The sequence below is a fragment of the Solea senegalensis genome, linkage group LG2 (genome assembly GCF_019176455.1).
Source record: "Solea senegalensis isolate Sse05_10M linkage group LG2, IFAPA_SoseM_1, whole genome shotgun sequence".
Lineage (NCBI taxonomy): Eukaryota > Metazoa > Chordata > Actinopteri > Pleuronectiformes > Soleidae > Solea > Solea senegalensis.
Genome location: NC_058022.1, coordinates 6,115,213 through 6,142,671, shown reverse-complemented (window position 1 = coordinate 6,142,671; position 27,459 = coordinate 6,115,213). Strand labels below are relative to the sequence as shown.

Sequence of the window (27,459 nt, the reverse complement as noted above, 5' to 3'; positions counted from 1 at the left end):
ATGAGCCATGAATTTATGAAAATGAGGCATTATTGGTTAAAATGAATGATGCCGAAGCACAAAAAAGCTGAATGTAGTCTGATGTACTGGAAGGACACCAGATGTGAATGAGTATAGCTCGATGCTCTTGGTTTATAAAGTCATCTGACCAGTCCTATGATCTACAGTATATGTCATTTATTTTTTTGGCTCTGTGTAATCTGTATGAGCCTGGAATGGGCGATTAATTTCTTCCCGACCACTCAATCTTTCCTTGAATTGAGTGCTTTTAGCAAAAGTGGTTTTGTATTAATTTACAAGGGTGTTATAGAAAAAAACGCTTTTATGATCAAGTTAATGCACTTTAATGGGGAGTACCATTGTGCACATTGAAATCATGAAATCATGGACGAGATTTCAGGAGTTTCTATCAGAGCGGTTGAATTTCTGAGGCTCTGTGAGTCGATCGCAGTTTTTCTTTATTGACTCGCATTGAATGAAATACTTTGAGTAGTCGAGGCAAAACCAAAAGAAATACGCTATTGCAACATTATATTTTATTTTTTTATTTTGTTCCATTTTGTGTATGGCACAGCATTTGACAAATGGTGCCACATGGCTTTATGTGCTTTTATGCTGCCTTCGCTGAACACAGGCTGCTCAGCTATTCAGTGAAGCTAAACACTCCCTCCATTGCACTCCAAAGGAACAGGCGGTTGTTGTATTTCGGCAGTTTTAATAGAGGAAAGTGTGAAACTGCAAAGCAGAACAAAACTTAATAGGTGTATTAATGTACAAGCTGAGTAAGTTAGCTAGCAATTTAACACCATAACTAGCATAGTGACATGTGGTGGCTAACATGTGGATAAGCTAACAAAATAATTAAGTTACTATATCTAGTATGCTAACAAAATAATTACTATTTTAAACATGCTGTGGAAATAATAAATATTTCATAACATTAAACAATGAAATACTGCAACAAACAACTTACAGAGGTAAAAGAGACCATGGCCAACCAAAACCTTTCCCAGAGCCTTAAATAGATGGCCAACAGAATGGTTTCACAGAAAACCACTAGGTGGTTAATTAAAGCCCAGGAGGTCCATGACAGCGTTTGTACTTTGAAAATGCTTTATCTTGAAAAAGAAAACCAACCCTTTCCTACTGGGCCTTGGTGGAAATGTGGCTTTTCTTTTCACCGCATGGATGTTGTCTCCTGCATGATGGAGAACTGTGCCTGCCCAGCAAGTTCACAGTGTGTCATTGATTGAGCACTGCAGTGAATTAGGCTAATGCCTGCCTACGTCATGTGGCCCTGGGTTGTGCACTTGGAGCTCCAAGACCTCTAAGCTAAGCCCAGAGAATGTGAAATGTAGTGGACAATATGGAGTGAGTTTCCTGAATTAAAGTATTCATGTTTTTGATGGTTTACACACAGCAGGCACAGCTGCTCTTTTCATCAGATGTGATATTAGTGTCATTACTCATAGCAATTGTAGCTTTTATCTTTATTCCACTTGTCCTTAGTGAGATGAAATCAACTCGATAAAGACATAAGACACCAGGCAGAGATGTAGGAATCCTCTTCCTCTTAATTTGATGGTTATCTGGAAGAAAACATGCTTTAAATATGCACTTGCTCTGAGAGCAAAGGTACTTATCCTGCAGAAGGGTAGATGTTTAAACAGATAATATTTGTACTCTTATTGTCCGCTTTTGTTCTTATACTGGTATTTTTTTTATGTATTTCTCAGTGATATTGTCCTTCACCTCATATGCAGAATTTTGAAAGGTGGATGACTTAAGAAAACCTGTTTTCTCTGGAAGTGTGTATCACTGAGGTGACGTCTCTTCGCTGTCATACTAATGCCTAATGGCTTCACTGTAGAAAGTGAAATAAAGAAGTGTGAGATAATGTCAGATAGAGCTGTAAGCTTGTAGATAAGACGAGATTGTGATAACAGTCTAATAGATGAAACCATCAGTAAATCACATAGTCATAGTATAACGGTCTGCTGGGGCTACAGCGTTTGCTTACACTGCGATATAGCCATGCCTGGAGGGATCATGTTTTCAGGTTGTCCATCTCTCTGTCCATGTTCCATTCTTACAGAGGGAATATTTCAGGAATGCCTTAAAACATGATGATGCCTTTCTACAAGACATCGAACTGACTAAGAAAATAACAAAGGGATGACTTTCTTTGTCAAAAACATCATCGCACTTACATTCAACCTCATAACCTCTTAGGGAAGTAAGGGGTTAACAAAAGTCGCTCTCTGTTCATTTGTTCCTTTAATGAAGGGAGTCCTTCAGGCAGTGTTGCCGGTGCACGTCACGTAAGCCATTTAAAACGCAGAGCATGCGACATGTTTGATTTGCATTTACATTTCAAGGACTGTAAATGTTAAAAGTAAGATTAATTAGTTTTTGTGGAGCTAAACAGCAGGGAATTGGTGTGACTAATGTCAATGAAGGTTCTCAGTCATCCAGATAATAATCTTCTTCAGGAGTTGAACTCGAGCAAGTCCAGTCGCCCGCAGCCAACTCCTAAAGAAGGTATGACTGATATGAGTACATCTTTTATTTGTCTTCTGAATTGTCTGCTCTGAAACAAGGAATACAGAGTTCAGGGTAGATTGTCCTATAGAACACTAAAGTATACTTTTAGTATTATCCACATCCACAAACATGGATTTAACAGTTATGTGTATATAGTATATTGAATAATGGTGAGCATGATCACAATATCAGTGTTTCTAATGGCAGTTGCTGGAGTTCAACATACAGTACATAGACTTGGACTTGTGATCTCTCTGCTCTCACACATCATAAGTGGTTCTACAGGAAACCAAGAGGAAGTAAGAGGCCATCACGTCCCTGTCCCCTGAGAAAGTTTACTGCAGTGAGACAGTGATGCATTGACACTTTTCAGGCTGTCACCCCTTGGGATTTTTTTTTTGGCTCATCTTAATCCAACACCTGACAACTCAACCTTATTAGGTGACCTTCAGACAAGATGACTCCCCCTGCCTCAAGAGTTAATGATCTTTTTTAGCAACTTGGCCAAAAAGAGTTTCCAGCTCTCCTCTATTTTCGATGTGCTCACATAGTTGTTGATTGATGCCGCAAAATGGCAAGAAACGAAGACAAACCTCCTGCACATCTTCCCTCATTTAATCAGAACAATGTGTGCTGACGCCTTGAAAAAAAATTGTCGCCCTTCCTGTCATGCTTCTTTCTTGAAATTTACAGTTTCCTTGCCTCCTTAGCTGTGCATGAAAGCAGGAGATACATCATCCCTCTATCAAGTGTCATTGAAGCACTCCGCAAGGAAATTGATTGCACTTTGGAGGGAGAGGCAGAGGACTGTTGCAAGGTACGCTCAGGGATAATCTCGCTGCACAGCTGGTGAAAACACTCACGAGGAGGACAAGTTAAGTAGAGGAAAGGCTCCTCAAACTTGCACAGAACAACATCTAATATTATGAGATATTTGCTCTTTTTACATGCAAAAAGAGATTTCCGACATCGACTGGGTATAGAAAATTGAGGTAGTCGTCCGATTGCGAAGAAAACTCCCACTGCGAAACCTTGAGATTTGCAATTTGATGTCGCCTGCAACTCGGAACCTATTGGACAGGCGCCTACTTGTTAATCACGCTGGTGTCCGCTCATAAGTGCCATGCTTTATCATCCATTTCCTTTTAAATGGGAACATAACTTACAAAATCTACACCATGTTCTATTGAAGAAGACCTGAAACCAGCAATTGAGAGCATTAACTTGTCAGCAAAATGTTTGCTGACATAAACCGAGTGAGATATCTCAGAGGCTCAATTTCACATTTTTTGCAACCAGCAACCAAAACATGACAAGAGGTCCTGTACACTTCAGCAGCTGACCTCTAGAAAAAGATTAATTGTGTGTGTGTGGTTTTGTCCATAATTACCTTTTTTAGTAGTGTAGTGTAGTGTATTTGTTGTGTTTTTGCAGTGACTACAAAGACTCCTCATCACAAGACATTAGTGTGTTGTAGGTGTTGTGGTGTGGGATGCACAGCAATCTAACGATCCAGCTGTGTGTCTCATTTGCATATCTACCATTGGGTCCGAATGAGCCTTTAGTGGTCGTTGGACCTGATTCTTTGTTTAGTTTTGTGTCATTACTGATGAAAATATTGAGTCAATATGTTGTCTTTTTGGTTTCCTTGGAAATAATATGATGGATTGGGACACATAAGCACTCATAGTCAAGCAAATGGGGTGCACTGAATTAACACTAATTATCATAGGCTTAGAATTCATTAAGCCACTTAGCCAACAACATCGGAGTAAACAAAGTGATTACAGACTTCTGCAGAGGACACAGTAACGTTGATTCACGTGGATTGCACCTTTACGTGTCTTGATGAACACAATCAACCTACGGGAGTTGATTGCTCCCAAGGTCACAGTCATGCGTCTACTGTCACAAGATTCATTAATGGCACGATACGCCATTTATGAATTAGAAATGAAGAACGAGGGGCTCTTTAATTAGTGGATGATTAAAAAGGTTGAAAATGGCACAACGGGACTCTTTGAATTGAGCCATTGGTGACCTGTAATGATCTCTGTTCTACGGTTTCATCTTTAAAGACCATCTGCAGGGCGAGTAGACCATTAAAGGCGATATAGACTGGAAGCTCCAATTAACGCTGCGTTTGTGTGTGTTTATCTGCGTCATTACCTTGTTTATGAAACCCTAAAGTTTCAGAACAAACAGTTCAGCCACTGCTGAGAAAATAGTGTTGTATTGTTTTCCTGGGCTCTGCGAAGCGGATCGGCACTTCCTTAATTTGATGTCGTCATCAGAAATCCTCACCACTCCTCTCACCACCGTAGCGCCTCCTGGTGCGGGCACTAGTCCGGGCACATCCAGTTGCGTACATTCAACCGCAGAAGAAGAAGAACTACTCTCGTTGTAGCTGCTGAGATGCAGAGCATCCACCGTGCCAGAGGGGGAGCTGTGTATCTGAGAGCTGGCCTATCTATTACGTCACTTCCAGGTACCTGGCCAATCACAGGACAGTGGGAAAGCTCTCGTTGGCTGGCCAATCACAACACAGTCCATGACGAGAGCGTCAGTGAGGAGATATTTTGATCGGCTCGTTTGCAGCGATTAGGAGGTTTTTAACCATGAAACATGTTAATATATGTAAGTAGACCTCCATAACTAACATATATGTGTGATACAAGCATTCTATGTCACCTTTAACTGTGTGATAATGTGTCAAAAGGTTTTCTCCTGTCAAAACACAAATCTTTCAGCTGATATTATTGGAGCTGTTGGTGTCACTGATTTGTGACGAGTCTTTTTTTTTGTCTGTCCAAAGCAGTTGTTCAGTGTTTTAAATGTCAGCAAAAGTGTAAATGTCCATGTTTATTTTTATCCTGGACTGAATAAGTTGTTGGCTCACTTTTACAGTTGGAGTTTGTTAGTTCAGCCCAGCTACACTAGTAAAAGAGAGGGGGGGAAGTGTTATTGGTTTGTCTCATTTATTTCCCAGTGAAAAAGTTTTTTGTGGAGGGTTTCCTCACTCGATGGCAGGGTCTAAGGACACAGGGCGTCACTTGCTGTACAGACTGTAAAGCCCTTCGAGCCTAATTGTGTTTGTGATGTTGGGCTGTATAAACGAAATCGAATGGAATTTAATTATTACAAGTCAAGTCAAAGTCAAATCCTGCTCGTGCAGCGTCATACTTTGGACATGTGTCATACCTGAAACCCACTGAGTTGTATTGATACGTATAATATACTGCAGATATAATATACTGTCTGGTATATTTGCCTTCATTTATCACGTGTAGCTGCTGCTCAAAAGTTTCTTTGTGCAGTCATTTTTTTGTTCACAAACAGCCAAAGCACGGACCCCGGGCTGTACAGATGTCTGGCTAGCAAAGTCTGCTGCAGCCGTGTGTGTGTGTGTGTGTGTGTGTGTGTGTGTGTATGAATTGTGAATGTAGTGCATACTCTCACTGATGTCATCCATTTTCTGTTAGTTTCCCCCCCAACCAGAACATTGGTGGTTCTTCCTCAGCTCCTTTACTACACATGCATGGCGAAGTGTCCTCAGGGATAGACAATGGACCCCAAATTTGCTGTGTTGGCACTATGTGACTGATGTGTAAAGCACCTTGTGTGGTCATCAGAACTAGGTAATTGCTGTATAATTGCAGACCGTTTACCATTGTTTTGTCTTTGACGACTGTTCCGGCAAAGGTGCTTATCTGTGTGACTGTAATGGGCAACTTTCAGGAGTGGGTGTGTATAATATTAAGATGGCCAGTCACTGAAGAAAAAAAATGAAACCTCTCGACTTCATAATAGTTTCTGTACAGTAGTTCACAACCTTTTTGCTCTGTGAATGGTTGGTGCCTTTCTTCATTCATTTATGGTAAATCTGTATTCCAATGGTGAAACCCCAGTTTCTATACCAGATACCAACATCAGACTGGGAGTCTTTGTACATCTTTTAAACAATGCAACTGATAATAACACAGTTGTATTGGTGCATTTACCAGCGGCCCATAACCAGCAATTTAAAATACACAATCTTTCAACTATGTAACAAATATTCAACTCCCACAAAGGAAGGAAGAAACAGCCCACATTCTTTTTTCAAACTGAATTCCTTCATCCTGCTGTTTTGCTTTTGTTTTCTTCTGCTTTTAGCTTTAAATAATCCACATAGTTGACATGATTACTGCTGTGTAGCAGACATTCTTTTTTAATATGCATCTGATCCAGTGATTTTGACGAGTAACTGACTGAACATCTTGCTCGGCTCATCCCGTCTCCTGCCTCTACATCTACTGTGTCACATGGTGCCGTTAATACAGTGACTGAGAGAGCTTTGTGTCGTTTCAGATAAATCATGGATGCACACCCCGGAGGCACTGGCCAAGCATTACATAGCCTACAATGCTAAGGTACGTGCCACTGTCACACTCTTTTCTGTCCTGAGTGAGGCTGTGATGTAATGAAAGACATCGTAAGGCAGGTGTGTCAAACTCATTTTTGTTCAGGGGCCACATACAGCACAATTTGATCTCAAGGGGGCCGGACCAGTAAAAATAGCAAAATAATAGAATAATAACCTATGAACAACTCCTTTGTTTTACATTTAATGAAGGACAATTTTACAAAACATGAAATTTCTTGAGAAATATAAGTGCAATTTCAACAATATCATGCCTAAATTTACTATTTACACAGCACACTGGATCTATGAAGGCACAAACATTTAGTCACGGGTATCTGGAGCATTTGACATTACATTTAGATTAGTGTGAAATTTTAACAAATTCATCCTGTGGGCCGGATTGGACCCTCTGGCGGGCCGGTTCTGGCCCCCGGGCCGTATGTTTGACACCCCTGTCGTAAAGGCTCGCACCACATTGCTGAGAGACTTTTATAAAGAAATGAACAGAGCGCAAAACCAAAGTAAACAAACACAACTGAATCATTCCACTGCGTCATTCGTCTACTCATGCATGTCATACTGTATGTCCCATGATGCATTTCTCCTGAGAGAACCGGGCCACTCGCAGTGTACTGTACTGTCACAGGTTGACTTTGTGGGCGCAGAAATGAAATTAACAGCAAAGCTCAAAGTCTGTAACCCTGTAACCTGTAACTAATTTCTCACTTTGACAAGTGAATTTTCAAAAATGACATATGTTCTTTTCTGTCTCAAGTACATATCAAGTGGATTTACCATTATTAGTTTTTCAGAGCAGCTGGTTTCCCTTGGTGCTGCGATGAAAGGAAACCCTTGTCCTCACAATTTGATTTAAAAGAGTCTCTTTGTGTTTAATTTGTCTATTATTTAACATGTGTGTCAGTTCTCAGTGACTCACACTTCTGTCATGACCAGCCAAAATCCCTGATCCTGACTCAAGAATTAACTGGAATAAAAGGGCCAGACTGTGGCCTGACTGGAAACGGGGTCTGTTACAAACACTTCTGGTAAAAAAAAATTCCAACAAACGCATCTTGGTGGAGGACTGTTGCTTCCACTGACTTTACTTTACTAAGATAGAAAAGCCTCTCGTCAGGTGGATCTCTGAAACGACCACGTTCACCCACTGTAAGCTGCAGAAGCTCCTTAACTGGCTGCGACAAAGAAGCAGAGTGATATTATGTCAGAAGTCGTCTCTAAACTCAAAGCACATCAGGGTCTACATACAGTATCTTCAGCTTTCACCGACGAATTTGCAGAGATTTGAGAGCATGTCGCTTATCACAGACACAGAGTTGAAGGGAATGAGGAGGCAGGTTTTTCAAGTCTGAAACACTTGGGAAATTTGATAGAAGGCTCAGTCTGACTTTTTCTTTAACCTCTGTAATAACGGAGAAGTGATCCTCTTTTAGCCTCGAGAAGAGCTGCACATTTTCAATTTTTCTATCTGTTGATTCAACAAGAAGTCTTCGATCTTAGATACAGTATTTTCTATGTTAGTTCATACTAAAAGGCAGGGCTGTAGCTGCCAATTACTGTTATATTTAGAAGGTGTTTAAACCTGTATATCCAAGGTGAAGAGACACATAGAGGATGGACTCAGTACAGTTGGGTTACAATGCCAGTGTTTCATTGTTATTCTTTTCTAGAGGTCGGGATGATACCAACTTCAAAAATCAAATATCTCAAACTGAGAATAGTGGGAAAAGTCCCTCAGAAAACTGCTATAAACGCCACTGAGTTTTCAGGAACTCGCAGAGAAAAACATTGAGAAAAATGTGTTAAATGTCCTTAAAATGACTCATTGTAATTACTTTTTTAAATATGAAAAAACAAGTCAGGAGAGTTGGTAGAGTTGGGGGGGTTTGTGAGGAGCCACTGATGCTACACAGATGCTAAAAGTGATTTACATTTGTGCAATGCGTTTTGATTTAGGTTATAGATTGATCATTTCGGTCACGTTTCAATGGGTAGATGATAAAACATCCTCTTTGTCCCTGGTGGAAACCTAATGGGCTGCGTCAAGGAATCTTCCAGCTCCACAATCTCACATTTCTTTCCCAAAGCAAGACAGATCAGCAAAAAAGCAACACCTCCGCACATTATGTGTCAGTGCAGGTGGCCTTTGTCCAGATTTGAATTTTATTAATGTTATTATTATTATTATTATTAGTGTGGAGGTGATAGTGGAGAGTATTGATGACTTCTGCAGCTCATCTGTTTCTGTGCTCTTTGACTGTTGCCACTAACAGCAGCTGTCGGTGTTTTCTGACTGCAGCGTCGATTAGGTTGTGCCTACCTCTGCAATCGTCAAGTGTTATTGGCTTTGGGGCTGTGCTGGTGAAAGGATTAATATAAGAATTGTGGAGAGTTAGTGACAACTGATGATGAGGTCACCCTCACGCTGAGTTAGGGAACTACAGTGGCCTTCCCGTCACAGAAAGAATGTAATCACTCTTCTCCCGATCTCTGCTTTTTCTTTTTTTAAAGAAACCTTTAAATATGGAGCAAGCGGTGTGAGTTGTTAATCACACTTTGTTGATGTCAGTGAACTTTTCAGACCTGCCACCAAGGTGAAAATCAAAGTATTGTCCTGTTTTTTTTCTCTCATAATTATTCGCGTCATAGAGTAGAGTGTGAGCCTTCAGCGTTGGGAATGAAGGACAGGGTGTTTTTTTTTTTTCTTCCGTTTTTCACCTGCATGCACCAGTTGATGGATGAGTCTCTGAGTCTCTTGTTCCTGCCCGGTGACGACTCCCCAGACGCAGCCTAGAATACACCGGTCAGGAACGACTACTTCTCTATTTTACTCTGGGCGTCTGTCAACAGCCATGTCTGAATGTCCTTAAAAGTCTGGAGAACATTTGTCATAATGTGAGTTTGTGTGTGTCAGCGTGCAGACTTTAGTGTATAAAGCTGCCCCGTGTGTTCTCTCTGGCTCTAAGTAGCGGTGTTGTGGTGTGGGGAAATGCTGAAATGTGCTGATTTAACTCATATTGCACTCATAATTTGGGGAATTTCCCATTTGTTATAATGCTACCAGTCATCTACAACATTCCTAGTGCTCCTTCAAACACAAAAAGATTTCTTTTATAGAACCAAAAGAAAAGAGAAAAACTCAAGTAATAGGAGAGTATAGTCTGCATAGCAGCCTCCACAATAAACTTGTACATTAGTAAAACCACTGTAAACCTTCAGAGATGTTATCGTGCAGTAAAGGCTATCCCCATCTGTCTGAGCTGTCTGTGTTAGTCCAGAGGGAGACATTGTTATGTTGTTTTTTGTCAACCTTTAAGGGGCAAACGCCAGTATTTATGAAGTCTGAAATTGAAACAGGCTCCACACGTTGAGCTCAGGATGCACTGAAGCGCTGTGTGTGTCTGTGTGTGTGTGTGTGTGTGTGACTGCAACATTTACTGCTGCTTCTCCCAGATGGAAAGCAACATGTTCAGGCACAAAGGTTAATGGCTCCATCTGTTGGATAACGGTAGAAATGCTGTGCCTGTTTCTGTGTGTGTGTGTGTGTGTGTGTGTGTGTGTGTGTGTGTGTGTGTGTGTGTGTGTGTGTGTGTGTGTGTGTGTGTGTGTGTGTGTGTGTGTGTGTGTGTGTGTGTGTGTGTGTGTGTGTGTGTGTGTGTGTGTGTGTGTGTGTAACGGATGACACTGACAAAAATGTCCCCTCTCTGTGTGTCATGATAATATATAGAGTAAGATCTTATTGAACCTTGAAATATGCTCTTCTTAGGGCTGCGACATGTATCAAGTGCACTATTCAAATAGGAAGACGCTGCAATAATTGAATGAAGACACATTTGTGACAAAACAGCACTATCTCTTGGTGAAAATGTCAGTAAATATGTCAATTTGATAAGCCGTACCAACTTTGATTTATATCATAAAATCTGTCAAAATATTATAATAATGTTGTGATTTTTTTTTAACAATATGGTACAGCTCCACCTCAGCTACAGTGTCTTTTCTCCTCGGCTTTTTCTCACCTCTTCTTTCTTCTCTGCCTCTGTTGCATCGCTGTCGTGTCATAAACTTTCTGTTCTTTTTTTTTTCCAGCTCCTTGGAAACACAGAGGTTGAGGCCCCAAAAGGCACAGAAGTCGTAAAGGATGCAGTCAGAAAGTTAAAGGTAAGCCCAGGCTTTGCGATCGACTGAAATCGAAAGGAATTAAACAGTGTTTTTGAGTGTCCAGATTGACAGACGCTCCACCTGACCATGAAGGTATCCGTGTCGTCTTTCAGTTCCCGTGTGTGTGTGTGTGTGTGTAAGGCTTTAACTGCTCGATAAGCACAACACTTTCTAAAGTCAAGCTTCCCAAGGTAAACACAAAATTCAATTAAACTTCGTCAGGACTCTTGTCAATTAACACTCTCTCCAAGTGGTTCCTGATGTTTTTTTTAAGTAGATGCTGCGACCTAAGGTTTTATCCTCACTTCTCATTCTACCCCGAAATGTTAGAGCATCTGAGCGAAAACGCTCCTGGGCTGCATTTTAGTCTGGATGGGCGAGAAAAGGACGGACGTAGTCACTCACATTTTTTATGCTCTCAATTTCATTTTCTCCGAATTTGTCAAGTAGGTCCAGCTGCAGACCCGCAGACCACTCAACGAAACGCCCCTTTACTCAACGAAACGCCCCTTCACTCAACGAAACGCCCCTTCAAACTACACGACACTCTGATTGGCTCTCAAGAGACTGCGTCTGAAACGTGATGACGTTTACTAACGTGATGACGTCTTCTTTTATTGAAACTTTATTCTATCTCTCATAGACACTTGTTGACAAAAGACTTTTATCCCGGTGTGCGACAGGAAAAGAGAAGAATAAATACTCGTGTTGACTTTTATGAACACAGAAATGTACTTTCTGTGAAATTTGTGAATAATTAATGTCACTTTGTAAAGTATGAAATGTTATAGCCAAACTGCTAAAATATATAAATGCCGATTGGAAAAGTTCTTTGAACATCACGTTTACACAATATAGTATCACGTTTTTGTGATATAATTATCACGTTTATACAATATAATATCACGTTTATGTGATATAATTATCACGTTTATACAATATAATTATCACGTTTATACAATATAATATCACGTTTATACAATATAATATCACGTTTATACAATATAATATCACAAATTCCACTTTGAACACACACTTTGAATAATTTCATTTGTTTTTGCAAACTTCCAACATCATGGCAACCTGTATGTTACAAAAAGGTGTGTTTAATATAGGCCTACATTTATTGAATGTCTTATTAGTCTGTAGTTTGACATGTTGTTCAACTGGACAGAACAACGATTAGAACTAATAAAAGTCTACTTGATCAGGTTTTTAACCTGAAAGAAACCCTCCTTAAATTCTGTGCTGGTGTGGTCCAGGTGGTGGTAGACAGAAGTTAAGTAGACAAGATCTGCTGAGTATGTCATTAAGGAGATGTTACCTATTTCCAGGAAGATATGTGAAACATTGGTATCTGAATCAAACCCAGCCAGTTGGACATCAGTTGGTCTTTTGATGAAAGTAAAACAAATGCACTGAAACCCTTGATTCTGCACAGAAAGTTGTATAACTTTCAAATCCATGTAATGAATACAAGTGATGAATGATATATTTTCTTTATTTTATACACAACAGACTATCCAGCAGACACATTCACTACCCAGGGATTACAGGCGCCCGAGGAATTCCTCACACTCCAAGGCTTTCTTGTAATTGCTCAGGAAGCTATCCAGTTTCTGCCTCGCTTTTGAGGAAATGTGGCTCTGAAGCTGTTCCCCAAGCTGGGTTATCTCGCTGACAAGACAAAATGATATTGCAAAATAATGAAGTCGTTAAAGACACTCAAATACATAATAAGATATAAACAGAAAATTGGATTAACAGTTTCCTAAACTATCCGGCTTACCTTGAGTCAAACTCTGTGCCACGCATGTACATCTCCTTGGCTTTGTCCAGGGAGATGGAGTGAACAGCTCCGAGGGCGTGTACTGTTGCCTGTGGCATGAAGATTAAGATTTAAGATTGTGTTAGACAGTGACCATGTGTTAAAAGGAGACAGACATATGCAGTCATATAACACATGTAGTCTACAAATCAGTGTCAGTGTCTGAGATCTCTGGCAAAAGTACATCCATTACGAATGACACTGGATCTGCAGACTTCTTGTCTGTCTCAGTACGTTCGAGTACTTCAGACAAGAAGTGCATGACTTTGTCCACTTGTTCATCATCTTCAAAAAGAAGGATGACCCTGTCCTGTTTCTTGGCCCAAGGAGACACCGTGTTGCCTGTGATGATGTTCTATAAAAATTGTTTAGGATTTTAGTTTGGGTATTCATATACAAATACACAAACACCACACTAAATGCCATTGTCACTCACTTTAAGGTGTTGCAGCATGCCCTGATCCTCTGTGATTACACTGGTTAACAGACAACATGCCTCGCGTCGCTTCTGTTGGGCTTGTTGGGCCCTTTCCTAAAATTAAATTACACATAATATGCAACACTGAATACATGTGATTAAGAACTTTGAATAAGACATTTTCTTTCCCTGATTATTTGCACTTCCTCTGATGTCAGAGGAAGAGGTGTCATCCTGGCTGGCAACTTGTTTGGCCACAGTAACATCACTGCCCTAAATGGATATACAGATAAGCCTGTCTGAGAGGCAAATTGCTACATTACTTCTGAGAACAATCATTATTATCAGGGGCATCTATAAAAATGCAGGAATCTTGAAACTTTTTCTCAATATCTAAATTCTCAACAAGAGTGAAAATAAAATACACATTGACTTAAGATTCTACACACATGAAGTACAGTACACATAGATGAAATGGTTTACTTTACTTTACTTATTTTGAGTTTCTGATACTCAAATGGATGAGTTGAATAGTTTGATGGTCACAGTTATCCATGGTCAGGACAAACAGAAATAACATCACATTTAATAATACATAAGGCTCATGGGGAAATTAAAGCCTTTCAGCGTTGAAATGAAAAAATATTTGATAATTTAGGACTTACCACCGTACTCCACCATTGACCTTTGGTGTCCCTGCAGATGAGACACAAGCTTTGCATAGCTCCCCTTTTTTGTGCAGATCAGACACTGATAAGTGTCCGAGTCGCATCTCCTCAGCTCAGGGCCTGCTCCTTCACTGAACGTAGTGTTGCTCTATAAGAGAAAATGTAAATTAAAATTGTATTTTGTATTTTTAACATGGAAACATTTTTAATCCAGAATCAAGTAGTAATACACTGGACTGCATTTGCCTTTAAGACTTTCCCTGTCCTAAAATATATGCAGGCTAACTGAAATAAATCAAATCAAATGACACTGTTGACTGTGATTCAACAGAACTTCTCATTTCTAAACATGAAAAATATTATTCATCATCAAATCTTTTATCTTAACAATTGTAGAACTGAGGTCACACGTTTTCAAATGAGCAAAGCTGTGTGCAACTTGTCAAAGTCATTTAAAGATTAAAAAACAGATAAATACTAATATATAGAGATCATATAGTTTATCTTATACGTTTCTTGGTTGAAAATGAGACAATGTTATATTGTCAATGTTATAACCTGTACATATAAATAAAAGAAAAAAAGGAAAAAAAGAAAAAAAAAGGGAGAAAATCGCTGCGTCTTGCTTGCTGTTACAATCGCTATCGTTACAGCATGCAGACATTACTGGTTAATAAACTGCACTTAATTGATTTAATGGATACAAATAATGACTATTCATCCAGTGTTCAATATCAAAATGTGTTTTTTATCCATTCTTACCTTTTCCTCCGTCATTTTCCCGTGTTTTTCCCGTGTTACTTTTTCGGGTTCTCTCTTCATACTCGGTCAACGTAAACTTCATCACGTTTCAGACGCAGTCTCTTGAGAGCCAATCAGAGTGTCGTGTAGTTTGAAGGGGCGTTTCGTTGAGTGAATGGGCGTTTCGTTGAGTGAAGGGGCGTTTCGTTGAGTGGTCTGCGGGTCTGCAGCTAGACCCTTCTCGAATTTGTCGGTCTCATAACAGAAATCCCCGCTCTTAGTTGTACTTTCTGAAACTGAAGCAGAGTGAACTGCAGAGGAGGGAATCGGCCTGAACGGTCACACGTCATGTGCATTTAATACGTTTTGTTTCTGTTTTTGTTGAAGCGTTTTTTTTTACTGAGAGCAATGAGACTGAATCGAAGCTATGAAGTTGCAGCTTGTAAAACCATAAAAAAAAATAAGCTCAAGGGCACAGTACGTTTTCTTGAATTAGGTCAGAACCCTCTGTAACTAAGTCGTCTTTATTGCAACACAGCAAGCCATGCCCAGAAAACCTCTCGATTTATCATTTTGGACTGCACCGACGAATGTGATATTTTGCTTTTTAAGGCTTCTCCGTGTAATCAGGACTCCAGTTGCGTTTAAATTCCCCAGTGAGTGACACTTACTCTGGGTTACTGTCAGGACACACGTACTCTACCACATGTGAGTCAAACTGAACCAAACCAGCAGTGTTAGTGTGTAAGCTTGGGAACCGCTGGAACCCAGGCTCCTCTCCTCTCCTCTCCTCTCCTCTCCTCTCCTCTCCCACAGCTTCTTGGTAACGTGGCTGTGCTCGCTGTGTGCTGGCCTCCCCCCTCTGTCTTCTCCTGCCAACAGTTGAATCTGTGAGGCCACTTGTAGGGGGAGGCTTGTTTTCCCAAACCTCACACCTCTATTGTTTCATTACATTTGATCCTCACAGTCTGTTTGGAGAGACCAAGGCTACTCTGCCAGGTACACGGACAATCTGGACAGGCTCGGTGTATTTTCCCAAAGACCATGTGAAGGGGGGTGAAATGTGTTGCAAACATAAGGTGAAATTGGGTCAATTACTGCGATGCATATCAGTTCGCACGAGGTATATCTTGCTGTAAGATCTACTTTCCCTTTTACCCATGGACCTTTTCATGTGTTTACAGGCCCTGAAATCAAATGTCTGCAATCCTAACAGCTGAAAAGGCCTGATAAAAGATTGATTACATCATCATTGTCACAGTTCAGACTGTAAAACGTCAACATTATGTTATAGGCATGATATGCTTTGCCTGGCCTGTAAAGAGACAGTTTATGGTCTATGTTTTTAATCCTAAAAAATAAACATTTGTCATTACAATAAATCTAGAATACGGTTTCCATACATGCCGTGATATGTCTGCTGAAGTGTACACTGCCCTTTTTAACAGACTTTCTTAAATGGTTATTGAGTTGAACTCTCTGCCAAGTCCCGTTGGCATTTGATCCACTTGGCAGCAAACCTGAAAAAGACTTAAACTGTGCATGAAAGAGTGACCACTTAGCTGCATTACTCCGCGGGACTTCTATAAAACACTTCACCTTGATCATTTAATTGTCCTTTACAAACTTTCATCACTGCTTAATGGCAACATGCTACCGTGGATTTTTTTTTTTTTTTAACTTCCAAGATGTCTGTTGACATTTTTGTGTCTTGTTTTTATGCTCTCATTAGGGATTATTTACAGCTGAAAGAAACCCAGACTTGTTAAGGCCTATTTTATACTTTACTACTCTTTCGTCCATACCTTGCGTACATTTTGCCACTGGAAATCAAGGGGGCAGTATAGAGTCAATAGTCACTGACTGTGAGTCTGTATAAATGGACGTTGGGACTGAGCCGAAGCAGCTTTAAAGCCGTGCCCACAGCATTTCTTGTTTATTGTGAAATTAGCAATGTCTTTGCATTATTAATATATATTCTCATGTGCAGTTTCAGAGGCATATCAAGAAGTCAGAGGGACAGAAGACTCCCAAAGTGGAATTGCAGATCTCCATTTATGGTGTGAAAATACTAGATCCCAAGTCAAAAGTGAGTCCATGTAGTATACATTGACAGCATTGACAGCTGCCATTAGGCTAATAACTCCTCATATAGAGTACAATGATGCGATTCATTATTCAAAGTGTTGGACAATAATAATGTTTTGTTTTCCAGGATGTGCAGCATAACTGTCAGTTACACAGGATATCCTTCTGTGCGGATGACAAAACCGACAAAAGGATATTTACGTTCATCTGCAAAGACTCGGAGTCCAACAAACACCTGTGCTACGTGTTTGACAGTGAAAAGTGTGTAAGTGTTCTCCGCTTTCTTACACGTAAGAATCTGAATTCCTGCTGGAAGACTTCCTATTGGACGATACCAGCTGTCAATCACTCTGGTGTCAACTCACATGTGCCCTATATTAAACTCTATTTTCTTTAAAATGGGTCACAAACTAGCAACTGAGACTTTAGGAAAAGCTTTACGGACATTTTGAATTGAGATGTGAGACAGATTTTCGACCATAGACTTCCATTTAAACTGACCCTTGTGGTATGTCTACATGTTTCGCTTTTAAACGTCGGCGATCGCTGTAAAACAAGCCGTCTCTGTTCCTCTCGTGCTTCAGGCAGAGGAGATAACTCTCACCATTGGTCAGGCATTCGACTTGGCCTACAAGAAGTTCCTCGAGTCTGGCGGCAAAGACGTGGAAACCAGGAAACAGATCGGGAGTCTTCAGAAAAGAGTGAGTCTCGTCGTGTCTCGTTTGTTCGGCTTGTTTGCTCTCGCAAAAACTTTAATTGACTTTGAGAGTCTGTGCCACTACACTGACACATTTATATTCTTTATTAATGAACACAGAGTTTGTTTGTATTGATTGTCTTTTCTGGACAATTAAGATGTATTGATGGGAAAATGCCAGTAAAAGCGCATTAAGTTATCAACAAAAACAGTCAGCTTTGACTTTGCCATGCTCCTCCCCCCCGGGGATAAAATGGCAACCATATTTTTTAACATATGGTCGACTTGATATTCTATTAGCTGAGACTTTTGTGTCCCACTGGCAGCCATGTACCAGTTTCTAATAACATCCATTACTTTAATTTTGTTATTACAAAATATATATTATTGAATTATTTTGCACCCCATCTCTGAAAAACTGCACCTATCCCATGTGGTTTGGCTTAAAAGGCATGAGCTCGAATACAAAAGAAGTAAACTGGATCTTAACAATAGCTGACAATAGTTTATTAAAGAACTTTCAACTGCACCGCACAGTCTTTAACAGTTAATAACAAGAGTTACAATGTCCCAGTACACAATTCCATCTTGTCTAGTAATAAATAGCCATGGTGATTTATGTGAAACGTTGATGTTGTTGTTTGGTTGTTTTTTTTATATGACATTATTAACGGTGTCCAGCTGTATCCAATACAGTAAAAGTACAAGACATGTGTGAAAATATCTGGTTGATGGTTGATGCACTTTGTAGATTCAAGAACTGGAAACGGAAAACTCTGAGCTAAAGAAACAGCTTCAGGATCTGGAAGAGCAGCTGATGATTGCTCACGTGCCACCGGTGAGGACACACAACCTCTTCAGTTAAGAAACTTAACAAAAACAGGATTTCGTTATATGTTTTATTTCCCCCCCTCAACGAGTGACAGGGGAATCAGTGTCTTATGCTAAAAAATGGGCTGTAATTTTCCTTTTTAAGCACATTTAAAAACGATTATTAGGGATCTGCCTGTTATTCACACTACTCTACTTAACTCTTAACTCTTGACTCTTTAACCTCGTTTAATCTCGTTGTTCGTCTCAAAAAAGAAATCCCTGTGTGTAATTTGGCTTTAGTTGTGAGTAATATAGTGTGAAGCGTTTTAAGCCGACACTCACGTTCACAGTCCTGAAAGTCTAAAACCAAAAATTGTTGTTTTTGATGCACTTTGTTCCTTAGTCTGACTTGAACGGCAGGGTTAACTACAGCTTCACTCGACTCACTGACATTCATTTTGGATTGAAATGTTCGCCCTGTCATGCACAACCGTGACCACCTTTGATTCCCAAAGCTTGACAAAATGTAATGCCATTTTGGAAACTTTGACGCCGAGTCCTGAAAGTATTTTTAGAACGGCTGGCTCTGCAGATATTACTGCCGTGAATTAATTTTCGGATTTGGCCTCAGACTGAAGGTTTTTTTTTTCGAACAATCAAGTGTTTCTGGAGGGACTCAGCGGGGGTCTAAGCTGAGTCTGAGTCAAAGCAATTACCCACCTGATTGGTGTGATGAGGGATGTGATACGTTCACCCGCTCAGCGACTCAAATGCCAGCCCTTGTGTCAGCCTCCAGCAAGTGCAGTCACACACACTCTGAATAACAATGTCCCACTCTGGTCATTTTGTGTGCAACCCCCCTTTTTTTTTTCCTCCAGCCGCTGCACATTAACACAGACGATGAAATGTACATGCTCCAGACGCCCTCGTCTCTCTACTGGTGTCACAACATCACGTCACTATCCTGTCTGGAAATCTCCTCTGTCACGCTCACTCCTATGAGCTCGCCGGATTCCAACCTGTCCGCCGGGCTACTAACACCTCCGCCTGCCAAACCTACTCTCCTTCCTGCTAAGCTTACCGAGGGATGCAGCATCCCACGGCCTCGCGTAAACATCCTCTGCTTTTTCTTCTTCCTGCTCTTCTTTCTGCCCTCCTGTTCTTATCCTGTGTGGGTTTTTTTTGTCTAACTTTGCCTATTTAACCATTTCCCTCGCCATGACTTTGAGCACAGGCAGGGAGCATCTCCATGAAACCACAGTCCACAGACGCTTTCGACATGGTTCCCTTCTCCCCTGTGACACCGTTGATGCCCGCTGTGGCCAGTAATGGCTGCCCACCACCGCCGCCAACCACATTGCCACCAGATATAAGTGAGTCATAACTTTCATCTCTGATTCTTAAAGGAATACTTCACCGATTAGCATTTAGCTTTGTATTACTAGAACTGGGGTAGTATTTTCTGAAAAAGTGTGCTTCCCAACCTCAGTTTTCTCCTGAGTCGAGAAATATCTTCATTCTTTGTTTTTGTTACGTGTCCACCTGTGACACTCGGTCCGAGACTTAAACTGCAGCGCTAATTCCGCAGTTTTTAGACCCACTCGTGGCTTGACGGGACCTCATTCCCAGAATGTAAACAGTGTCCGCCATCTTTGCTAACAGCTACGCTAACAGATGGACACGTAACTAAGAAAAGAATGAAGATATTTCTCATCTTAGGAGAAACTGAGGTTGGGAAGCATACTTTTTCAGAAAATACTAGCCCTATTCTAATAACACAAAGCTAAATGCTAATCAGTGAAGTTTTGCTTTAACCCTCTTATGGCTATCATGATAATCAGGTCACTTGGATTTATTTTGATTTTATGGCTTTAGAATTGTCAAAAAAGGGTTTTTTCCAAGATAACCTTCACTTTCGTATCGGGCAGTTATTCAACCGTTTCCGTGTGAACGTGTCTGTTATTGGACGTCGTTCCGCAAAAGTCCTGAGGGCTGTTGTGTGATGCAAAGGAAAGAGGACGTCGCTGCCTATTAAAGATATTTTTCACTCACCAGTGTGTGTACAATGTGTATCTGTGGTCTGTGTTTGTAGGGAAGGACTTGTTTGGTGCCGAGCCTTTTGATCCATTCACCTGTGGGGCAGCCGACTTCCCTCCAGATATTCAGTCAAAGCTGGATGAGATGCAGGTGAGCGTCTGCACACAGTCTGGTAATGACACCCAACTCTCCCGTCTTATCTGTGTTATATCAGCACTTTTACTTTTACACAGTCAAAGGACCTGTGCTTCATGTGAAACCATACACTCATCACTTTCTTCAGCAGTCGTGGGCACCACTGTCGTGTCAGGACCGTTCATTTCTAACCCATAATCCTTTCACCTAAATTTGTTTGAGTAAAAATAGGTTACGTTTGCATATCGCAGGCGACATGTTTGCGCAAGCACACTTTGCAATACCGTAATTGCACGGTGTTCCCTTTTAATGTATGCTTAAAATACCTGTACATACAGTACATGCTAATGTTGGCGTAAAACAAATGGAGCACAGTAAAGCCCCTTTTTAAACTGGTCAAAAAAAACACAAACACCCACTAACATCAGGCTTTTTGTCTGGGAATAGATACAACTGACAATATTCTCTCCTGGTTGAATATGATGTGATGTATACATTGTTACCCGTAGGGAAATGTATCTAGCACATCTAAATGCGTCCAGTTTACAGTCAAATGATACAACATAAAAATCACATCAGTTAAAATGTGCACATCGTACGTAAATGTAACTGTTGCTTAAACCCTGAGGTAAAAACACCGTACAGTATATTGTACGATCCTCAAGCAGCGTTGTTCAAAAGTTTGATGGAAGTACTTTTACATTGTATTAGACACAGTTTGACATCGTGACACCGGGGAAATTTTAATAATCTCCTGCTGCATTTAGGAAGTTTACACAAGGTTTATTGAATTTGATTATTTTATCTATTTAAAAAAAAAAAAAAGCCCTGAGCAGAATTTCACGTCCTTCAGCTGCCTTACGTCTGCGATTTACATATGGAGATTTGTTTGGGCGTGGAAAGCAGTCAAGTGTTTATTAACAAATTCTAAAAAAGAAAGTCAAATGAAAATGGCCCATTATTATAGTGGAATATGTTTTCTGTGACTGTATTCATGGTCTGATGGAGCAGTAAATGAAGCAGCTGAGTTTAACATTGTGTTCATTAGTCGGTAACAATGTGGCTCATCAGAAACAGTAGCAGCCGCCCTCCTGTCTGAAGATAGGGATTAACAGTCAAAGAGCAGAGGGCTCTGACTGACTGTCACCATCAGAAATCGCTGCAGGCCTCAAGCTTCAGGGCAGCTGTAAGGCCACAGAGCTGTGGAAAGGGAACCACATTTATATTTCCAGATTTGAGCAAAGCATTGAATAACGTTCAAAATGACGGTAAAACCTCTATTTTCCTGTATTTTGCCTTGGTTTGTTTCTGTTCTTGTTTCTATTCCACCTTATTATTATGTTGCTGCTTAATTTAATCAAACTCAAGTCGACTTCCATGACTAAACTGTGAGGGACCCCAATTTTATATAAGATGGTTCACATGATGGACTTTTCCTTTTATGGTGAATGGTTGGAAAGTGCAGTAGGTTAGTATTATTAACATGCATGTGTGAGATCTTTACTGACAAAGTGGCTGAAACTTGTGTGACTGTTTGCAAAGTATCTGCTGAGTTTTAACCATGTGTTGCCAGTAGGAGGCGATGCAGCTCTGATTGACTTTGTCTTCTTCACCTCCCGTCTCCGTCTAAACTATTAACGTCCGCTCATACCTCTTTTCCTTCTGCACTTGCAGCGTCAGAGATGGTTTGTACTCTGCTCTCAGTCTGTGTTGTGACGCTGGTCGTGTTGTGTTGCCGTGTTTGCACGCCGCTGCGTATTCTCGCTGTGCATGCGTGGTTGTGTCATTAATTAGCAAATGTATCATCTCAGCTCCTTTGCGCAATAGTTTATTTATGTTCATTTATTTTACAGTAGGTTCATCATTGTTGTGTTCCCTGATGAAGACTGTTATTTTTACTGGTACCTGATATCTTTAAAGTTAAAAACTAGCTATTTTTGGCTTTTTTCGGCACCCAGTTTTGCTGTTATTTTGTGACGTAGTACAGCACTCGCCCTAGTTTTTCACATTACAATTCTAGATTGGCAATGTTTACTCTTTGCAAATTGTTTATCATGGGATAGAAAGCGGTTTCACTGGAGCCTTCAGGCCCGACCATATTTTATTTTATGCCTCAGTTATGAATGTTTGCATCAGTCGAGCCTTGTGCACATGCTTTTCCATATTTCTTGCTAGGATTTCACCACATTTTCATGTCCTTCTTTTGCTGTTTGAGTGAAGGGTTGCACATCCCCACATAAAAACGCAAGCATCTGTGATGATCGTCTTCGTCCTCGTCTCTTTTTTTTAACCAAAACAAAAGTCTGGAAAGTCTTGGGCTACAGGGAGCATGTGGCGTTGTTGGTGCATAGAGTCTGCGCGGTCATAAATTGCATAGGGTTTGCTCATGCAGCTCAAATGATGATATTTACATCATACTGACTTGATTCCAGCCTCATGTCCGCTTGAGTGTATGATCTTGTATGTGGTGCATGACCAAGCATGGCAGAGCAGCAGTGTTGTAATCCCTGCTTTTTAGAGTATTATGTCCTCCTTCCTAACCTAATGGCTCTGATCTAGCCAGACTGTCGATCGGCAGCACTGTGTATTCTGATGTCAGTGTGAATAGCCATTGAATGTCACAACTGTTGAGTGACTGTGTCTTTCCAGGAGGGGTTCAAAATGGGATTAACCTTAGAGGGCACCGTCTTCTCCCTGGACCCGCTGGACAGCCGCTGCTGATGCCAAGAAGATGCTCCCCGTCACATACTTTTATCTCGTTTGTATCAAGTGCCAAAATCTGTCCCGCAAGCCCGAGTCGAGATGTCACGGTTCTCATCTTGAGGTTTATATGCATTTGCATTTAGATTGTTTTTTTTTCGATATTTCAAGGCAAACTCAGATCCATTATAGAAAATAACTATTTTTGTAAAAAAGTAAATAAATAAATAAAATGGAAGTAAGGAAGCGTTTTGCACAGGCAATGTGAGAGCTGTAAATAGTGGAGTATGTGGAATGGTACACGCCATGGCAGAATTTTCACAAGAAACCATTTTGTGTGTGTGTGTGTGTGTGCACCATTTGAAATTCTGTGTTGTTAACACATTCCTGTTTGTACGGCCAACATTCTGGAAAGAGGATTAAATTGAACTTGTATCTTTAACGCAAACGTTCATCTCGTCCATATCGTCACAGCTTAGTTTTCACACTTTGTGTAGATAATTAATCCACTAGGATATATATGTTGCTTACTGACATTATTTTTGACATTGAGGTTTCTCTCTTTTTTTATGTATGAATTGGCATTTAATTTTTTTCCTATGGTGCAGACGTCGTCCATACATGCAGTACTATCAGCATTATTTTTTAACTTTGTTGCATTCTTTGCTGTTACACTTATTAAAGAAAATCTCACTACAAAAATTAAACGCTGCTCATTGATTCTGTTAATAGAAATTCAGCCGTAGACGATGCAATAGCTGTGCGCTCGACCATCTCCAACCACTGAGATTTGTCACAATGTATCTTACAACTGTAGCTAACTAACTTTTAATCGTTCCTTTGATTCACAGCGAGATATACACATGTACAAGTGACATTAAAAAACATTCCCAGATAAGTTAATTCAGTGCTGTTTCAGCCTGTCAACTCCACATGATTTCTCTTGCGTTTTCTCACCGCAATCGCAACGTTGCACTAGTACGGACAGGCAGCTGCAAACCAGTTGGAGTATGACTGAAAACACAAAGAAGCAACCTTTCTGAAGTGAACTCACTCTCTCAGTCATTGTCTACCGCTCACCCACACTAACCCTAACCCTCAATTACACACTATATCAATATAGGTGCATCATATATTTATCATGGAAAGTACTTTTATTCAATTCAGTTTAAAAAACAACCAAAAAACACTGATGTCATTTCAGTTTGACCATGTTTGTCCAGTAGATGGCTTAGTAGAGCAAATGAAGCCTTGAGTGAACCAATTCGATGAAGCTTCATCTCGCCATCGCTATTATATACTCAAGGGGATTTTACTTTGATGTGGAATTGGTGACCTCACTTTTATGTGTCATGAGGTCACCAATTCCACATCAAAGGTGTTATCAGATGTCAGCCGTCAATTGAAAGGTATGTTTACTGTTGTTTAGCCAAGTCATTGAAAACTGAAGTTCTACTTTGACAGAAAACATTTGTCAAGAAAGCACCATTCATGAATAACAGTAGCAGTGAAGAGTCCAGGAGGGAAAGAATAGGCGAGGAGTTCATGGACGACAGAATTGATGAGGAGTCCGCCATGGAGGACGGAATGGGTGAGGACTTCATGGAGGACAGAATTGATGAGGACTTCACCCAGGACAGAACTGATGAGGACTACATGGTGGACGGAAATGATGACGACAGAACTGTTGAGGAGTTCATGGACGTCAGAACAGGGACAGAGTCCATGGAGGACGAGACAGTTGTGGCAGACAAAAAACACACGGAATCCATGGTTGAAAAACAGGAGTCAGAGTCCATGGGCCACAGGCCAGTTGGGGAGTCCATGGTGGACCAAACAATTGAGGAATTACTTGTGGGTGGAACAATTGTGGAGTCCATGGTGGATAAAGCAATTGAGGAGTTAATTGGAGAGGGAGCACTGGAGGAGCAGCTGGAAAACAGGACCGTCGAAGATGCCAGGAAAGCAAAAGAGAAACGGATCCACATCTTCCTCGTACTAACAGTCCACCAGATTTTGAAGAAAACGGGCACACTGAGGTGCCTCAATGACGTTGTGACTGCCACACACGTAAAGCGCCTGGTGGAGCTGACTCTGGAAAAGCTCGAACTCACTGAAGACCGCGTTCCAGAAATCAGTATGCACAAGTCAGTGGCAAAGAGAGTCTCCAAAGAACTGGAGAAGAAATTTGTTGGGAAGGTGAGCTGTATGCTGCTTCTGCCAGATCCAAGTGTGGAGAAAATCATTGCCGAGTGCATTCAGAAACACACCAACATTGAGTTGTCGCAGGGCCCCCAAACTTTCTGGAAACGCCTTTGTAACAAGATTTTCTGATTTCGTCACTAGTTTTAAGGATAGAAGAGGAAACAGTCATGATTTAATCGTGAAGCAGTAATGCAACAATACATTCGTATGAAAATGCTATAAACTGAATAGAAATTAGAGGAGCCATGAAACATCAACATGTTGATATAAGAGAAATAAAATGCTGGTGTCATTTGTCAAGAGTCAGGTTGAGTTGTCAGGGTTAGAAAATGAATAATAAAACACTCTTTAACGATGCCCCCTTGCATGTGCAGGTAACTAACAATGCTAACTGCACAAATGATGCAAGAACGAAAAAATAATAAGCACAGGGTTACAAACACCGTTTTAAAGTGCTTTCAGAAACAATAGAACACCTTTGTTGTAGACAAGACAAACAAAGTCATTGAATGGGTGACAAGGGTTTTATAATTGCTGTTTTGATAGTGTACTAAAAAGACTAAAAAAGACCCTAAATGTAATTTATGTAAAAAAAAAAAAAAAATTCTCTTAATGTAAAAAGTCAAAAGTGTAATGTGCTATAAAATGTTGAGAAAAAACATCAAACAAAATACTTTTTGTCCAAAGGCATTTAGTTTTTGGGATAGGACAAGCAAGAGATGTCTGTCTGTCTATTACTGCACAATAATTGGTGACTTAAATTAAAATTTAAAATGATTAGCGTAACTCTCCAATCAGTCGCTTTACAGGTTTTAACTTACTAAGGTCACCAGTCAGTACATTTACATGCAGTTTAACCAAGCTAAGGCCGTAGTCCGATTAAGACAGGTAATCTGACAACTTGCAGAGTCTGTGTATACATTCGGAGAAGAAAATCGATTTATTCAGACGCGCATGTTTCCGTAGGTGGCGCTGTATCTCTGTAAGCCAGTATGTATTGAATCGGTCTCCTGTTGACCTTTATGTCACAGCGAACGGCGAGATGAATCATAGTCCGACTACTCCTGCATGTATTGGCTTAGTCAGACTATGACTAGCTCGATTTTTGTCATGTTTACATATGACAACCGAATTATTGTCTTAGTCCGACTAATATTGGACTTTTAATATGTATGTAAGAATAGTGTCAGAATAGAAAAGGGTCTTCCTTAAACTGTTGCTAGAAGTTAGAAGTATAGCAATGTCCAAATTGTCTTGGTTTGCAGAAGTCTTAAGATTGCCGTGGTCGAATACTGCTGTCCATGAACCCCAAGTGCTATTGGTCATGGGTGCAGATGAGTTCATGTGTCAAATGTTTAATGCATGCTTACTTAATGCAGGTAGTCCATAGTTTTTGCTGAATCATCTTAAGCTTAAGACAAGAAGTCAGCCCAAACAGGAGGAAAGAGAGTCTTACTAGCAGCAGGGAACAGCCGGTTCTCTCCTAAGACTGTGTTTTTGATCTATTTCAGTGACAATGAAATAAATAAACTATATACAAGGTGTGTGACACCCGAATGGACGTTATTCTCATTTAGCAAGTTACATTGACACTGCAACTTGTTCAACAACATCCATCCGTCTTCTACCGCTTTATCCTCCACATGAGGGCGCTGTCCCAATCTCAGCTGACATAGAGCGAAAGGTGGGGCGTCACACCCTGGACAGATCGCCGGTCCATCACAGGAACACATAAAGAGACAAACAACCATCCGCTCTTACGCCTACGGTCAATTTAGAGTGTCCAATTTATTTTATCCCCATATTGCATTTTTTCCTACTGTGGGAGGAAACTGGAGAACCCCCTATTCAGCTACTCCATATCGACACCATTTTCTCTCCTTGTGGTAGGATAGTCTTTTTTAAGTAATTAAAAGATGGAAAAATAACAATTTCCCTCTTGTGCCTAAATATCATGCTAAGCTAAAATAATTCAGCAAATTTATTTGGTGTCCCCAAGAA

The 27,459-nt window shown here is 40.5% G+C and overlaps 2 protein-coding genes across 10 annotated transcripts in view; one reads left to right on the top strand and one right to left on the bottom strand.

The window, feature by feature from the left end:
- The window catches only part of gulp1a (GULP PTB domain containing engulfment adaptor 1a), a 74,784-nt gene extending 50,824 nt beyond the window's left edge, over positions 1-23,960 (top strand). For 5 of the 8 annotated variants that reach the window (XM_044017008.1, XM_044016995.1, XM_044017002.1 and 2 more), the window contains 10 exons: positions 6,895-6,956; positions 11,057-11,128; positions 16,774-16,872; positions 16,999-17,136; positions 17,456-17,572; positions 18,320-18,406; positions 19,260-19,490; positions 19,616-19,754; positions 20,474-20,568; positions 23,203-23,960. In XM_044017008.1, coding sequence (XP_043872943.1) covers positions 6,895-6,956; positions 11,057-11,128; positions 16,774-16,872; positions 16,999-17,136; positions 17,456-17,572; positions 18,320-18,406; positions 19,260-19,490; positions 19,616-19,754; positions 20,474-20,568; positions 23,203-23,274 — 1,112 coding nt within the window. In that variant the 3' untranslated portion in view covers positions 23,275-23,960. Of the gene's footprint in view, positions 1-6,894; positions 6,957-11,056; positions 11,129-16,773; positions 16,873-16,998; positions 17,137-17,455; positions 17,573-18,319; positions 18,407-19,259; positions 19,491-19,615; positions 19,755-20,473; positions 20,569-22,227; positions 22,239-23,202 lie in introns of all 8 variants that reach the window. The other 3 variants (XM_044017016.1, XM_044017018.1, XM_044017017.1) reach the window with 3 other exon arrangements.
- Positions 12,614-14,171, bottom strand: LOC122761795 (PWWP domain-containing DNA repair factor 3A-like). 2 transcript variants are annotated; one of them, XM_044017029.1, is made up of 5 exons: positions 14,040-14,171; positions 13,393-13,488; positions 13,126-13,311; positions 12,918-13,006; positions 12,614-12,805 (listed from the first exon to the last, which is right to left on the bottom strand). In XM_044017029.1, exons 1-5 carry the CDS (start codon positions 14,094-14,096, stop codon positions 12,679-12,681), a joined length of 555 nt encoding a protein of 184 aa, XP_043872964.1. In that variant the 5' UTR covers positions 14,097-14,171; the 3' UTR covers positions 12,614-12,678. The 2 variants fall into 2 exon arrangements, with proteins under 2 accessions (XP_043872964.1, XP_043872972.1); XM_044017037.1 differs by lacking the exon at positions 13,126-13,311.
- Positions 23,961-27,459: the final 3,499 nt, after the last annotated feature.